Genomic DNA, 15,581 nt, shown 5'->3' with positions numbered 1-15,581 from the left:
GCAGCCTCCTGCGCAGCCTGAGTCTTTTCTGTGAGATTCCTGGCTTGTTTGCAGCCTCCAGCTGGGAGGTTTGAAGTTAGATTTCCAGGATTGCCATATGGAGCTGCAGACGGAGTGAACTCAGGGCTGCAGGACCTGCCCTGCCGGCTGACATTCCTACAGTAAGGGCGGGCCCATCAAGGAAGCACTCCACATCCGATAGGTAGGGTTTGTCTACATCTTTTTCAGTTATTGTTTAAGTCCTGCCTGGGGAGAAAGCAAACTCCAGAGGCAAATCTGGAACACCTGTGTGCCACCACCTCACCGCACCACAGACTCACCTGAGGACGGGTTGTGGCAGGTTTGGCCCCAAGCCTGGGAGGCAGCGCTGACACGAAGGTTGGGGTCTGCGGTCACGTGCAGAGCTGGGAGGATGTGTGCTCAAGGGCCAGTCTCTGCAGAGATCAGGGCATGTGGGTCCTGGACAGGTCAGCTGACACTAAGCTGATTAGGCTGCATGAAGACACCATCTGCCTGGGGCGGACAAGGCCCCATGTCTGTCTTCAAGGAGGCTGGTCTGGATGAGAAGGCTTAGTCTGGCCAGGAGTGATGCCGTGCCCCCGACCCTGTGTGGGGTCGGGTTGGGCAGGTCCTCAGACCTAGACGTGTGCCCAACCAGAACCTTCTCCCCTGGAATGTCTCTTCCAGGCCTAGTTCCAGTACCATCAATTGTGAGGTGACACTTCATTCGTCAGTGATCCTCGCTGCATGCCAGCCTCTGCAGTCTGGCAGTTAAACCTCCCTATGAACAGCTCCTTTTGGGGTTTTATTTACATGTCCATTAGGACTGAGTGGAATCACAGGAAGACACTTCAGGGCAGACAAGTGCAGAGGGAGGGGACAAGCAGCCAGGTCAACTAGAAGAGCACAGAACCTGGCTGTCTCGAAGAGAGCCGCTTGTACCAGGGAACCAGTTAACTGTCAGTAAAGCAGACTGTAGCTTCCTACTGAGGCAAGAAATGAGGCTCTCTTCATCCTGCCAGGGCTCAGGACAAGGGCTATTTAATGGTTTGGTTATTATTTTTTTTTCTTTTATGTCCACTTATTGGTATTCAGGTTATTTATTTTTTTTAAAGAGATGTTGGCTGGGCATGGTGGCTTATGCCTGTAATCCCAGCACTCTGGCACGCTGAGGTTGGCGGATCACCAGGTCAGGAGATCGAGACCATCCTGGCTAACGCGGTGAAACCCCGTCTCTACTACAGATACAAAAAATTAGCTGAGCATGGTGGCATGTGCCTGTAGTTCCAGCTACCCAGCAGGCTGAGGCAGGAGAATTGCTTGAACCCAGGAGGTGGAGGTTGAAGTGAGCCAAGATTGTGCCGCTGCACTCCAGCCTGGTGACAGAGCGAGACTCTGTCTCAAAAAAAAAAAAAAAAAAAAGGAATAGCGATGTTGTCTAGGCTGGAGTGCAGTGGTGCATTCATAGCTTACTGCAGCCTCAAACTCCTGGCCTCAGGCCATCCTCCTGCCTTGGCCTCCTGAAGTGCTGGGGTCACAGGCACAAGTCACGGCATCCTGCCTGTAAATGGTTTTTGGGCCCCTTCTGGATGCCCTGGGTATTTCCGCCAGCACTTACAAGATGTCAAGTGTGGGGAGCTTGCCACCCTCACTGTGGACGAGTGAAGGCTGTTCTAGACCAGCTGCTTCCAGACATTTCCAGTCTCCAGGAGAGAGGCTGGGAGCGCCCACGGAAAGCACAGAAAAATGCAAAAACAGCCTTGTTTGTTTGCTTTTTATTATGAAAACAAAACAAATGCCCCAGGAGAAGGGTCCATGATTACCAGAAACATCAAAGAGTACTTTCTACCATTTTTATTCTGTTGTGTTGAGGCCAGCATTGCAATAAACAAGCTAAAACTACTTACATTGGACTCATTTTCAGTAACTGACATTTACAGGAATATACTAGAAACGGCACTAAAAAGTTTAAGAAAAGTTACGGTAAACTTGCATGCACATCATACAGAAAAGTAACATTTTAAATATAAAAAAGAAAAACTTCCTGGAAGCGTTATGCCAGTATTAGAGAACAGTGCTACACTGGATGTGACACATTCTTTATGTGGGGTGTTACTCTTTCCCAAAAGACTGTCAGAGGCGTGAGTGCTGCAAAAGAAAACCAAAAACAAACACAAAAGAAACCGTGTCTTACAGTTTGTAAGCAAGATGCCACCGCCTAGCACAAAGAGGGGTCTGGAGTTCAGTTCACACCCGAAGCCTGCCCCCTCGGCCTCCAGGGGTCACTCAGAGCGTTCTCAAATCCATTTCCCACACACGACTTGTCACTGCTCCTTTCCCCTTGAAAAAAGCACGACAGAAGCTGCCCTACCGGACTCGGCAGTGGGACAATCTAATTGAATCACCACGGCCTTCTAATACAGAAGAAATGGATGTGGCCGTCACCCCCAGCCCGCCGGCGAGGGCGTTGAGGAAGACATCAATCCTTCGAAACTGAAAAGAAACCAGTGTTGAAGTCTGGACAGAAAGCCTTAAAAAAGTGACAGCACCAATGCAGCTGCTCCGTGTGCCCTTGGCGGGCCGTCAGGGTCAGCAGCTTCTAGACGAGAGGAGCGGAGGTGAGCATGATGCCACCATCGCAGAGAACCAGCCGAGAAGGAAGGGCCCCACGGTGCTCCTGCTGCGCTGCCGCTGCAGCCAGCCGCTCCCCTCATAGTGCACACAGGCCACTAACTGCCCTGCGGCTGGAGGGGCACTGCAAGGAGCGCCCTACATGCCCAGGCACCCCAGCTTAGGGTGTGCATCACCCAGCCTTGTGCCGGCAGCACGCTACCCATCAGCCTGTGTGAAGACCTGTCAGCTGTTGTGTGTGAATCCCTTAAGCTCAGTTTAAATAGTCCATTAAAGATCTGTTTAGAAAATACCTTTGAAAAACAAGGGTAACTTTAAAAAAATTGAAACTTTCAAATCCATTTATATTTTTATTATAAACAAAACTTAATTAAAAGTTTAACAAACTGGCTGAAAACTCACCAAGTGTCAGACTCACCAGCAATTTAAAAAATGGTAATTTACCAGCATTTCGTCATCAGAGTTCCCTCTACAGTAAGGGCATACCTAGATCTGTGAGGGTTGGTGGACTCTGAATGAATTTTATGGTTTTTTAAAATCACCACATATGAGGATACTAACGATAGTCCCTAAATCCATCCAGAAGTGCTGGCAGAAAGCACTGGCCACCATCCAGGACAGACCATACCACGGCTCCACACCCAGCGCCCCCCTGGAGGCTCCCCCACGCCGAGGTCCGGGAGAATGCCTGCTTCCAGGCATTTCTGGGCTGTGACTGCGCGTGAGCAGGAGCACCGTGCAAGTCTCGGGGAGGGAATCTTCCTGGGGCCCAGAGACTCCGCCACCCTGAGGAGGGCAGAGAGGCTGAGGAGGGCCTGGCCAGGTGCCTGGAGGCTGGCAGGGGGAAGCATCCCCACCCGCAGGCCTGGGAGGCTGATCCTAGCATTCCTGGCCGAAGCCGCCATGCTCAGAGCTTGGTGGGCCAGCTTGGGGCATCCCCACACTCAAAGACCAAACGGCAGCCTCCGGGAAAACAAAACCGAAACATAACCTTCTGTTAAACTCTGTATATTATTATTTTTTTACAATAGAAAGTTAAAAATCAAGACTTAGATTTACTATACATTTTTTCTCTCAGATTACAAAGTTTATATTATATAACTGGGGTTCCCTACGTCGATTTCTTTTAAAACAGTCTTAAAGAGACCAGAAGTGAATAGAAAAGAACTAAAAATAAAAAATCAGAATGTGCTGTGGCTGAAAGCTGCCTAAACCTGTAAGTCTCCAAGTTTCATACAAAAAAAAAACCCACAAAGGAAAACAACCAAAAAACCCAACGAGCCCAGGGGCGAGCGCGCGAACACAGACGTGGGTGGGCACGCGCGGGGCGGAGGTTAGCACCTGGAGACGACAGGCCTGCCGCCAGACAGGCCCCGGGCCCGGCACGCCACCGAAAAGGCCTGCATCTCTGCGATTGTTTGAATGCATGTCTTCTGCGGTTTGTTTTTCTTTTCTTGTTTTTTTAAAAAATGACCAATGATGTTAATAAATAACTATTATATACACATAAGCTCGGGAAAGTGGCTCCCAAGGGCGCAGCAGCAGCAGCAGGGGCAGCGCTAGCCAGGCGGGGACGCACATCGGGCTGGACTTCCGTAGAAAATTGCCAAACCTTACAAAAAAAGTCTCCTTTTGTTTTTTTAATCTTTTCTTCTGTTTTTTGAAGTTGAGGTAAAAGCTTCAGCGTATGGAAACCGGCAGGCCACACACACAGCCGCGCCGCTCCCTCTGAGGCGCTCCGGACTTCACCACGTCGGAGAACACGACACCCCTCCTGGCCATGACCCCACCTGTCCCCACCCCAGGGGTTCCACGCGCTGGGCTGGGGCTGCGATGACCTTTCGCTTAGGCCCAGCCTGGTCCCCACAAGCAGGCACATCTGTCCTCAGCCCCTCCAGAAAGAGGCAGCCGCGTCAGACACGAGGGTCAGAGCTTGAGGCCCAAATGACAGGGAAAATACTTGTTTGGAAAGCTAACAGCTTTCAAGTATGGTGCCCATGTCCGAGACACTTCGAAAAGATTCTTTCTGGACCTACAGACCAGGCTGGGCCTAAGCAAAGGGATTCCATGAGGTCCTTCAGTGCGAGTCTCACACGGTTTTCTGGGGTCATCGGGTTAGCATTGAAGTTGCCATCTCCAAGTGACTGAATTCAGTGATGAAGAAGACACTTTCTGCAGAGTTCACACCTTCTCATCAAATCTAACGCACACACAAGATAGATCTCTGACCTATGAAAGCAAAAACTGGAAGATATCGTAACACTGAATGAAAAAGACCTGCACACCATGGAACAAAGGTAGTATATTAACCACAGAAGGGGCACGGCAGAGTCTCGGCGTGGGCGGCATCCATCTGTCCTGTTATGTCCGAAGCCAGTTCATTCTGAGTCGCTGCTGTCAGAGCTGGACCCGCTGGAGCTGCTGCTCCCAGACTCGGAGGAGCTGCTACTGCTGAGCCTGGAAGGGCCCCCTGAGGGTGCAGAGCCGGGTTTCTCTGTGGAGACATGGGCAGGGAGGCACGCTCACTGCACACCCGCTCAACCCCCTTGGTGGCATTGCCGCACCTCATGCCACGATCCACCCATTTCCTGACCCTGCCGTTTAATAAGCATTTATTGAAATTAATCAAGTCAACAAGACTATCTGAATCTACTTGAGACACTCAAACAGGAAGCGATGGATGGGAGGGAAAGGCTGTCCTTAACATACCCTGTCATGTGGTCACCAGCAGTACCAACAGGACACGGGCAGCTGGAGTGCTTACTCTGCCTGGGGCGCCCCAAGAGTGACTGCAGAGACAGAGCCCTTCAGCAGGCAGGGTCATGGGACCTGTCTTGACGGTGGGCAAACTGTCGCAAGGCCATGGCCCAGCTAGAACATGCTCCAGTGCAGACAGGACCCTAGTGTCCCCCATGTGTGCATCCCGGAAGCCAGGGAAAGAGATGCATGCTCTTTCTAACACGGTCCAGGAAAAGGAGGCAAGGGATCAACTGCCGGCTCCCCTGAACACACAGCCTGGCAATGCAGAGGGCATGGGGCCAGCCTCCTGCGTCTGCTACCCCAGCCTGCTGTGGAAGTGCTGCCGCCGGCAGAACAGTCAGAAACTCACTGCCTATGGGCAGGGCTGCCTGGTTAAGCCCCACAGCAGCCCCTGGGAGAGATGATGCCCTGGAAAGGACTGTGTTCACACACACCCCACATGCGCATACTCCCTAGAGGGTTGGGGTGGGACCCCCCCCAGTGACAGACAAGCAAATCGAGGTTCCAGGAGCTCAAGAGTTCATCTAAGAACACAGAGTGGCCGAGCGAAGTGGCTCATGCCTGTAATCCTAGCACTTTGGGAGGCCAAGGCAGGTGGATCACGAGGTCAGGAGTTCAAGACCAGCCTGGCCAACATGGTGAAACACCATCTCTACTAAAAATACAAAACATTAGCCGGGCGTGGTGGCAGGCACCCGTAATCCCAGCTACTCGGGAGGCTGAGGCAGAGAACTGATTGAATCCAGAGGCAAAGGTTGTAGTGAGCGGAGGTCGCACCACTGCACTCCAGCCCGGGTGACAGAGGGAGACTCCGTCTCAAAACAGCAACACAGAGCTTATGAGGAGGCGAGTCACACTCAGATGTGGGCCTGCTGGGTGCTCAAACCCCTACTGCTGAGCCCTCACCCCCACCAAAGAGGGTGGCACGGCGGCTGTGGGCAGTACCTTTCCGGGCGGGCTTCTTGCTGCTGCTCAGCTGCCCACTGACGTCCTGCAGACGCTTTTCCAGCTCCTTCTTCTTTTCCTGAGCTAGCTCCTCTTTCGACTTGGCTGCCTGCTTCTTCCCACTTGCTGCTGTCAGGGAACAAATGGGCACTGAGACTGTAGAGGGGACCGATGGGGCAGGAGCCACGGCCCCAGCCCTGCACACTGCATCCACGCCAGCTGCCCAGCGTTCACGCGTCTGGAACTGACAGGTGCAGAGCTGTCGCCAGGGCTTCGAGTGGCAGAAATGACTGGGATGAGACAGACCCACCCACCCGCCTCTGCTGTGCATTCAGGGTATACAAAGCCTGGATCGTAAGGTGGAAGAGGCCATTCCATGGCGCCAACAGGTATAGGGACAGGACATGGTTTGGCCAGTGTCCCTCACATGCAGGGCAGAGCCTCTGACTCATGGACCTGCCTCACCAGTGCCACTCTCTGCCTCTGCCTGGGCAGCAAGGATGATGTGGTCCTGGGGTCCGGTCTCCACTGCCTGACACTCCTGAGTCGCTCCCTCCAAGTTGACCCAGCGACTTACCATGGGTCAGATGTACCGTGACCACACAGGGCCACACAGACACTCCATCCAGGAAAGGAGGCTCCCTTTTTCAGAGGGAGTGAGGCCCGAGCACACCTGAGAGGCCACAGGCAAGTTCAAGTGAGCCTTGCACTCACTTGACAGCCTGCGGGAGGTAGCACAAGGCCCACCTCTGGTCTGCCCTCCCTCCTACTCTGCCGGACCTGCAGACCCTGGCAGTGACTTGTTCCTGCCATCGACTTCAGGGAAGCCTGGGCTGGTGCCGGGGTCCATCCTGTGAGGCCTCCGGACTTGTGACCCTAGTCAAAGGGAGGGTGTCCTTGTTATAAGGGAAGCTGGTCTGCCCTGCAAGGGACCATCAGAGAGGTCACCTGCAGCCAAGGCCCCAAATGGAGCCTCAGAAAGGCATGCAGTGAGGACCCTAACTGGGCCCTTAATGAATGGGGTTTGGGGCTGCAGCCCGGCCCCAGGGTCGTGCCTTCCCTGGACAAGGTTAAGGCCAAGGCACCCAAGTGCTGCCCACATCCCCGAGAACAGGAAAAGCGGGCTCTGGCTGGGTGGGGCTCAGGCCTGGGTTCAGCCCCAAGCCTGCTGTCCCTGGCGGACCACAGATATCCTCAGGGCATGAGGTGGGACGGACGAGCCAAGACAGCGTGGCAGCCCTGTGCCCACGCTCGCAGACGGGGTCTGTGAGGAGTGATAGGAGGGACAGGCCAAGGAGGGGAGAGGAGCTTCGAGCACCACGCTCCACCCAGGCAACTTACAGAACGGTTTCCTTTGTTTTTTCTGTAAACAAGACTTGACATATCTCTCCAGTTCCCGCAAAGTGGTGGGTTTCAGAGTCTCAAAGTCAATTTCTATCTCGTCGGGGTTGGAGTCCCTGAGCGAGGGCTCCCGCGACTGGATGATGTGTACCACGCGGCCCAGCTTCTCCCCGGGCAGCCGGTTGATGTCCAGGCTGAGCTGGCGCTTCTCATCATAGCTCATGGGCAGGCCCTCTTCCTCGTCCTCCGAGTCGTAGGAGGCGGACGCCTGCTTGCCGCCTTTCTTCAGCTGTCTGGGGCAGAAGACAGAGCAGCATGGCGCTGAGTCTCTGTCTACCTGCCCTGGGAGCCCACTGCACACTCCCCTTCCTCCCGACAGCAGGCTGCTCTCTGGGCCCAAGCTTTCTTCCCAAAGTCGGGCCTCAAGGCAGAAAATCAAAGGTTAGAAAAGTTGCTCCCAGCTGGGGGGTTTCCAGACCTCGGCCAGGAAACAGTTACAGAGGCTAGTTCCTCTCTACACCCCACGGGCGTCCCAAACTCCACAGGTCAAGAAATGGTCTCTGTATTCAGGTAATCCAAAAGAAGGCAAGAAAGGGGGAAACAAAGGAACAGAAGACACAGAGGAAAAAGAAAATAATAACATGGAGGACCAAAATCCAATTACATCAATAACTATGTGAAATATAAATGGTCTAAACATACCAACTAAAAGCAAGAGATACTCAGGTTAGATTAAAAAACAAGAACCAATGCACATAGTATCTACACAAACGCCACTCTACAGTGTTCTAGGCATGTTAGAAGGAAAAAAGTGAGAAAAAAATACAACATGAAAACATTAGTCAAAAGCAAGCTGGGGTGGCTGTATTAATTTCAGACAAAGTAAGCTTCAGAAAAAGGAATATTTGCAGGAAAAAAGGACAGTGCAGGGCCGGTCACAGTGGCTCACGCCTGTAATCCCAGCACTTTAGGAGGCCGAGGCAGGTGGATCATCTGAGGTCAGGAGTTCAAGACCAGCATGGGCAATATGGTGAAACCCCATCTCTACTAAAAATACAAAAATTAGCCAGGCATGGTGGCGGGCGCCTGTAATCTCAGCTACTCAGGAGGCTGAGGCAGGAGAATCACTTGAACCCGGGAGATGCAGGTGGCAGTGAGCCGAGATTGTGTGCTGCAGTCGAGCCTGTGCAACAGGCTCCATCTCAAAAAAAAAAAAAAAGGTCTCAAGTCAGTAATCTAATCTTCTACCTTAAAAAACCTAAAAAGAGAAGAATCCAAGTCTAAACTAAGCAAAAGGAAATCGTAAAGATCAGAAATAAATAAAAGTAAAAACATTTCAAAAAAAATCAACGAAATCAAATTGTTTCTTTGAAAGATCAATAAAATTGGTAAGTCTCTATCCAGATTCACCAAGAAAAAAAGACACAAATGACCAATATCAGGAATAAAAGAGGCACATCACTACAGGCCCTACAGACATCAAAAGGATAACAGAGGAATACTAACCAACAGACTATGTCCCTAAGTTTGACAATCTGTGTGGAATGGATGACACCTTCAAAGGCTAACACTCACTCAAGAAGAAACTGATAATCTAATAATCCTATACCCACTGAACAATCAAAACTCCAGGCCAGACGGTTTTGGTAGTGAATCCTACCAACCATTTAAGTATTAACATCAATTCTATAAATTTACTCCAGAAAACAGAAGGGAGGGGCAACACTTTTCAAATCATTTTTTAATTGCCTCTACTCAGTCAAATATTGTGCTGGGATTACAGGCGGGAGCCACCGCACCTGGCCCCAACTCATTTTTGAGGCCAGCATTATACTGATACTAAAACCAGACAAAGATAGTATAGGCTGAGCATCCCAAATGCAAAATGCTCCAAAATTTGAAACTGCTCAAAGGAAATGCTCACTGGAGCATTTCAGATTTGAGATGCTCAATGGGGAGTACAATGCAAATATTCCAAAATCTGAAGCATTTTTTAAAAAATATCCTTACTTTAAATAAAGGGTACTCAACCTGTATAAGAAAAATGGATGTCTGCATCCTCCTCCAAAAAGGAGAGAGGGAGAAAAGAAGGGAAGAAGGGAAGAACTACCCTGACCATCCCACTTGCCGCCTCCCTTGAGGGCTGACCCAGCTGTCCAAACCTAAACCCAGGACCCCCGCGCTCCTCTCCCCCTCCCTCCAAGCACCAAGGCCTGGCCATGCCGCTTCCGAAATAATGCCGTCTCCAGAGCCATGCCAATTTCTTTGGCCGGCAGAACCACGATAACCTCCAAAGGGGTATCCATGCTTCTCCCATTCCTGTTTCCCACTAAGCTATTCTCCATGGCGACGAGGATCCGAATACTTTGAGCTTAGGTCCTAACTCCCCTTCGTCTGCTTGAAAAGGAAGCACGAGCACCTCAAACAAAGCCGGCTGATCTCAGCTGCCTCAACTCACCTCTTTTCCCAACTTGTTCTTTTTCAGTGGTGCCAACTTTGCCCTCATTCCCAAAAGAAACACATCCTACTGGTCTCTCTGGCTTTGTACTGCTGTTCCCTGTTCTTGGAACTCCCTCCCCAGCCCCCTGCTGCCAAGCCTGCTCCCACACGGCTGTGGGCTCCCCCTTGGGAAGCCTCCCTTCCACCTGGCCGGGAGAGGAATCCTGGGCCTGAGGGCCTTCCCTACTAGCTCATGTTGCTTTGTGGGTCCTGCGTGTTCCTAGCAGACACAGGGCAGTACCCAGGCACAGCAGGGGCTCCCAAAGGAGACTGAATGCACCCGTGCACAATGCCACCACCACTGTCCCTTGCCTATGGGCAAGCCCAAAATGGGGCGCTTAGCTCCCCCCAGTCAAGATCTTTAGCCCAGACCAGGAAAAAAATCCCAAAAGCTTCGTGACGTAGAGACCAGGCTGTGCCAGCGCTTCCACGTCCAGAATCCTGGCCAGCCCTGAAGGCAGCTGAGCAGCACCTCCTAGATCCCTGGACTTCCCAGCACGGGTCTTAGCAGATCCTCCGTCTCCCTGCCCCCCTCACCCTGGTTTCCAGGTGCCCAAGGCGCACAGCCCCCAGTCCCAGCACTGTGGTTCCATGAGCCCCCGTGGCACACTAAGCACTGGGCTCTTGGACCTACCTGCCCGCTGCAGTCGTGCTGTTGGCCTTCTTGGCAGGAGCCTTCTTCTGCTGGGCCTGCTTGGCAGGCGGAGCCACCTTGGCCTTCTTCTCTTCCTCGGCCTTCACCTTGTGCTTCTCCTTCTCCTTCTCCTTGTCTTTCTTCTTCTTCTCCTTCTCCTTCTTCTCCTTCTTCTTCTTTGGTTTGTTTACTGGGGCCTGAGACAGGGCGGCCAGCTGCTCATGCACGGCCTTCAGCTGGAAAAGAGCGGGCAGCTGGGCAGGTGCCGGGCATGGCCTGCACCACTGGGACTGCCTGGGGCCCTAGGATCCAGGGGGCTTGGGGCGAGGTCAGAGCTGCCTCATTTGGGGAAGGAAGTGAACCAGAAGCATCCGGGCCCTGCTCTGCCCCTCACTCCCCTGCGACTGCTAGTGACTCATGAACCCTCTCTGTCCCAGCTTCCTCACCTGCAATGGGGAAGAGCTGGCTGGCCATAGGCTGAGCGCTGCGCAGGTGGCACAGCAGGGACTCGGTAAGGGCAGCTATCTTTTTCAATTTGTTGTATTTTAAGCTCTGGAGTACATGTGCAGAACGCGCAGCTTTGTTACCTATGTATACACGTGCCATGGTGGTTTGCTGCATCCACCAACCCATCATCTACATTAGGTGGGCGGCTGACATTTTTCTTATTATCATTTTTCAGATAAGGAAGACTATCTAGAAGTTTAAATGCCCTCGCAAAGGAGGCTTTCATCAGTGACTTCTAGGAAGCCAGCTGATAACACGCAGGCCTCCACTGCCAGCAGCCAGCATTCATCTGGGGCCGCCCCACCACTGGCGGTGTGCTAAGTGCCTCGCCCGCCCCACTCCAGCCACCCCCAAGGGAGAGGAGAGGCCCCCTGAGATGCACTGCCCAGGTGAAGACACAGCCCGTCCCTGTCTCTGGGTGGTCTGTGCAAGGCCAACAGCAGGTGTGTGAAGGAGCTGCCACCCCTGTGGCCACACCTCACAGCCATCTTCCCTACTGTGTGGTTCTTGCCACTTCAAAATCAAGTGTCCGGCCCAACTCGGGACTGCAGGACCATCGCTGTCCCTGCGGCCCTGATTCACACTATTCCACGCTATTCCCCTCCTGACTGGACAGCCCTGCTCTATTTTCTTCCAACCTGGGGTCCCAGAAATCGTGCACCTGGCTGCCTGCCAGAGGTCTGGGGAAACAATTCACATCTTTCTCAATTCAACTTCAAGATAGCTCAGAGGGGGTGACATTCATCCCATACTGCAAATGAGAAAAGCAACGCGGAGAAGCGGGAGGGAAGCACAGTCTGGCAGTGGGCTGGAGCTGGGCAGCCACACGGCAGGACCCCCAGGACTCTGGAGCCTGTGCCCCACCCCACTGTGAGTGACCGCTTGGAGCCCAGGCACTGTGGTGGCCTCACAGACCTTTCTGGAGCAGAGCAAGGCACACATGACCACCGAGCTCCCACCTGAGGCCCGCCAGGTCTCCAGAAACATCCCAGCCACGTGTCCCTGCAGCCACTCATGCGTGTTGTTGGTCAGGCTCGCACTGCCCCAACCTGGGGAGGGCACCCCGAGGGCCTGTGGGAGGAAGCACTGAGCGGCTGCTGTGGGACATGGGGCCAAGGGGGGACCCACGCAAAGGGACAGACCTTGGGCTGCTGTGCCAGCCATCCCACCTCGGCCCCTCAGCTCCACGCCAGCATGTCAGTGCCCACCTGCTCCTGCAGCTCCGCCAGCCTGGTGGCCCGCTCCTCCTCCGAGTCTGAGCTGCCTGAGTCTGAAGAGCTCTCCTCACTGCTGCGGCTGCTCTCGGCGCCCTTGCTCACCACGGGGGCTGCGGGGGCAGGCAGTGGCGGCGCCTCCACGGGCTCATCTGGCATCTTGGCAAACCTCATCTCAAACACATCCTGTGGGAGAGCGGGGCTGTCCTGAAGACCTGCACGCCCACAGGGCTGCCCCTTGGTGTGGGCCCCCAGGGTTCCCGAGATGCCATTGGGGAAGCACCCACAGCTGCTACGAAGGTTGGGCCAGGAGGAGATGGGGTTCCGCCTGCCAGGGGGGCTGTGCTTGCTTCCAACTCACCCTCCCTCCCTCCCTCCCTCCCTCCCCAGGCAATTCCTGGGGACAGGCCTGGGAGCCGGGGACACAGGAGCTGGCCCACAGATGCCTTCACCAAGTCCATGAGCCCTCTCTAGAAGACACATGCATCCTTATGGCCTCCTGGCCGGAAGCTCCCAGGGGGCTGCCCCTGCTGTGAAACAGGAAGTGTCTTCCTTTGAACTTCGACCAGGTCCTCCGCAGCCACAAGGGTTCAACTGACCTCTTCCCATCTCTTCACCCCAGAGTTGACTGCCATATCACAGCTCATGAAGGGTCAACAACAAAAGTTGGCTCAAAAGGCCAAAGTCTAGTCCTATCAATATTTCATTTATAAAAAAATATATTAAAAGCTAGCTAGCCGGGCCGGGCGCGGTGGCTCAAGCCTGTAATCCCAGCACTTTGGGAGGCCGAGGCGGGTGGATCACGAGGTCAAGAGATCGAGACCATCCTGGTCAACAGGGTGAAACCCCGTCTCTACTAAAAATACAAAACATTAGCTGGGCATGGTGGCACGTGCCTGTAATCCCAGCTACTCAGGAGGCTGAGGCAGAATTGCCTGGACCCAGGAGGAGGAGGTTGTGGTGAGCCGAGATCGTGCCATTGCACTCCAGCCTGGGGAAAATGAGGGAAAATCCCGTCCCCAAAAAAAAAAAAAAAAAAAAAGCTAGCTAGTCATGGTGGTGCATCCCTGTGATCCTAGCTGCTTGGGAGGCTGCGATGGGCAGATTGCTTGAGCCCAGGAGGTCGAGGCTGCAGTGAGCTGAAATCATGCCATTGCACTCCAGCCTGGGTGACAGAGTGAGACCCTGTCTCAAATATATTTCTAAATTTTTTTACTTTTTTTTTTTCTCAAGACACAGTCTTGCTCTGTCGCCCAGGCTGGAGTGCAATGGTGCGATCACAGCTCACTGCAACCTCCTGGGTTCAAGGGAGTCTCCTGCCTTGGCCTCCCGAGTAGCTGGGATTACAGGCGCCCACCACCATGCCTGGCTCATTTTTGTATTTTTAGTAGAGACGGGGTTTCACCATGTTGAACAGGCTGGTCTTAAACTCCTGACCTCGTGATCAAAGTGCTGGGATTTTAGGCGTGAGCCACCGTGCCCGGCCTACTTCATTTTTTGTAGGGACAGGGTCCTGCTATGTTGTCCAGGCTGGTCTTGAACTCCTGAGCTAAAGTGATCCTGCCACTTTGGCCTCCCAAAGTGCTGAGATTACAGGCGTGAGTCACCACACCCAGACTTCCTATCAAAATTGACTTTGGAAAGGTTTTGAACCGGGGCCTAGGCCCTCGGTCACCCCTCAACAAACGTCCCCTTCCCTGGGGCAGCACAGCTCACTGAAGACAGGGATTCAGTGAGGTGGAAATGAGGGGAGAATTCTCTTTGCCAAGCTCATAAACCTGAATCCACATCATCTGCACACGTGATGTGACCATTCAGGCTAGACTCAGCTCTGGAAAAGCCCATCCTGGGCTCTCGTCTCCCCGGTTCTCCTTTCAGGAGACATCCCCAGAGGCATCCTGACCCCCAGAGCTGCGGTCCAGGCCCCTACTCAGCCGACAGCCTGGAAGCCATTCAGATCAGGTCGTTTTGGTATTGGGCTCTAACCCCACAGTTCACTTTATAAAATAGTATAATTGCTAAACAGGGGTCAGTAATGGAACTCTATCAGCCTCAGGGTCTCACTCTGTCGCCCAGGCTGGAGTGCAGTGGTACAGTCACAGCTCACTGTAGGCTCAAACGCCTGGACTGAGGTGATCCTCCCATCTCACTTTCCCGAGGAGCTGGTACTGCAGACACACACCATCACACCTGGCTAGTTTTTACAATTTTTTTGTAGACAGCTGGTCTTGAACTCTTGGCCTCAAGTGATCCTGCCACCTCCGCCTCCCAAAGTGCTGGGATTACAGGCTAAGCACCATGTCTATCCAACAGCACTTGTGGCAGGGGCAGGGGCAGGGCTGCCGGCGTCCCCGCTGGGTCGGCAAGCCCGGGTGCCGTCCTCTATGCTCAGCTCCCTCATGAAGCTCAACCCAGGATTTACCAGGCTCCAGAGGACTGACTGTGTTTTGCAAGGTCTTTTGTGTTTAGGATACAGTGAGGAAGGTCTCAGTATAAAACTGGGGTCCTGATGGCTTCCTCTGGATGTAATGGGACCTCCAGGACCACTCTGCTGGGTCATCCCCAACAGGACCAAGGACACAGAGAGGGTAGCAATGGCAGCAGCTCCTGGGAGAGGGCCTTGGACAGGTCCTGTGCGCAGGAGGGTGGGAGAGGCAGTAGGACCCATGGTGTGAATGAGTTTCTCTCTCCACCCCTTTATGGGTCCTATCATCAGTAATAAAGCCATGAGCTGCTTGGGTACTTCAAAACACCTCTGAGCATGGACTGAGAACATCTTACACGACATTCTGGGTCCCATAAGAAGGAAAAGCATGCTGGAAGAGAACATACATCCAGAATTCTCCCCTTTCCTCCAAAAATAAGGTCCTTCAATTAAATAACATTTATCATATTGGTGCTATTATTTATAAAAGCAAATCACCTACGATCACAATTAGAAAAGATAAAAACAGATCCTGGCACATCGACCCACACCAAAACATGTGTGCGGCACCCGGACTTTAGCAGAAAAATGCACACACAGGCAGGAGGGCACACGTGCGCACATA

At 53.2% G+C, this 15,581-nt stretch overlaps 1 protein-coding gene across 2 annotated transcripts in view; it reads right to left on the bottom strand.

Moving 5' to 3' along the window:
* Positions 1-1,759: 1,759 nt before the first annotated feature.
* The window catches only part of BRD3 (bromodomain containing 3), a 37,103-nt gene continuing 23,281 nt past the window's right edge, over positions 1,760-15,581 (bottom strand). Inside the window, exons 8-12 of one of the 2 annotated variants that reach the window (XM_032261963.1) lie at positions 12,526-12,717; positions 10,811-11,046; positions 7,678-7,970; positions 6,337-6,462; positions 1,760-5,125 (exon numbers count right to left, since the gene is read on the bottom strand). In XM_032261963.1, coding sequence (XP_032117854.1) covers positions 5,010-5,125; positions 6,337-6,462; positions 7,678-7,970; positions 10,811-11,046; positions 12,526-12,717 — 963 coding nt within the window. In that variant the 3' untranslated portion in view covers positions 1,760-5,009. Of the gene's footprint in view, positions 5,126-6,336; positions 6,466-7,677; positions 7,971-10,810; positions 11,047-12,525; positions 12,718-15,581 lie in introns of both variants that reach the window. The other variant, XM_032261962.1, reaches the window with a different exon arrangement.

The sequence above is a fragment of the Sapajus apella genome, unplaced genomic scaffold, assembly GCF_009761245.1.
Source record: "Sapajus apella isolate SASKATOON/1434 unplaced genomic scaffold, GSC_monkey_1.0 scaffold126, whole genome shotgun sequence".
Taxonomy (NCBI): domain Eukaryota; kingdom Metazoa; phylum Chordata; class Mammalia; order Primates; family Cebidae; genus Sapajus; species Sapajus apella.
The sequence above is the reverse complement of the archived record's forward strand: the minus strand, read 5'-3'. Positions and strand labels throughout refer to the sequence as shown.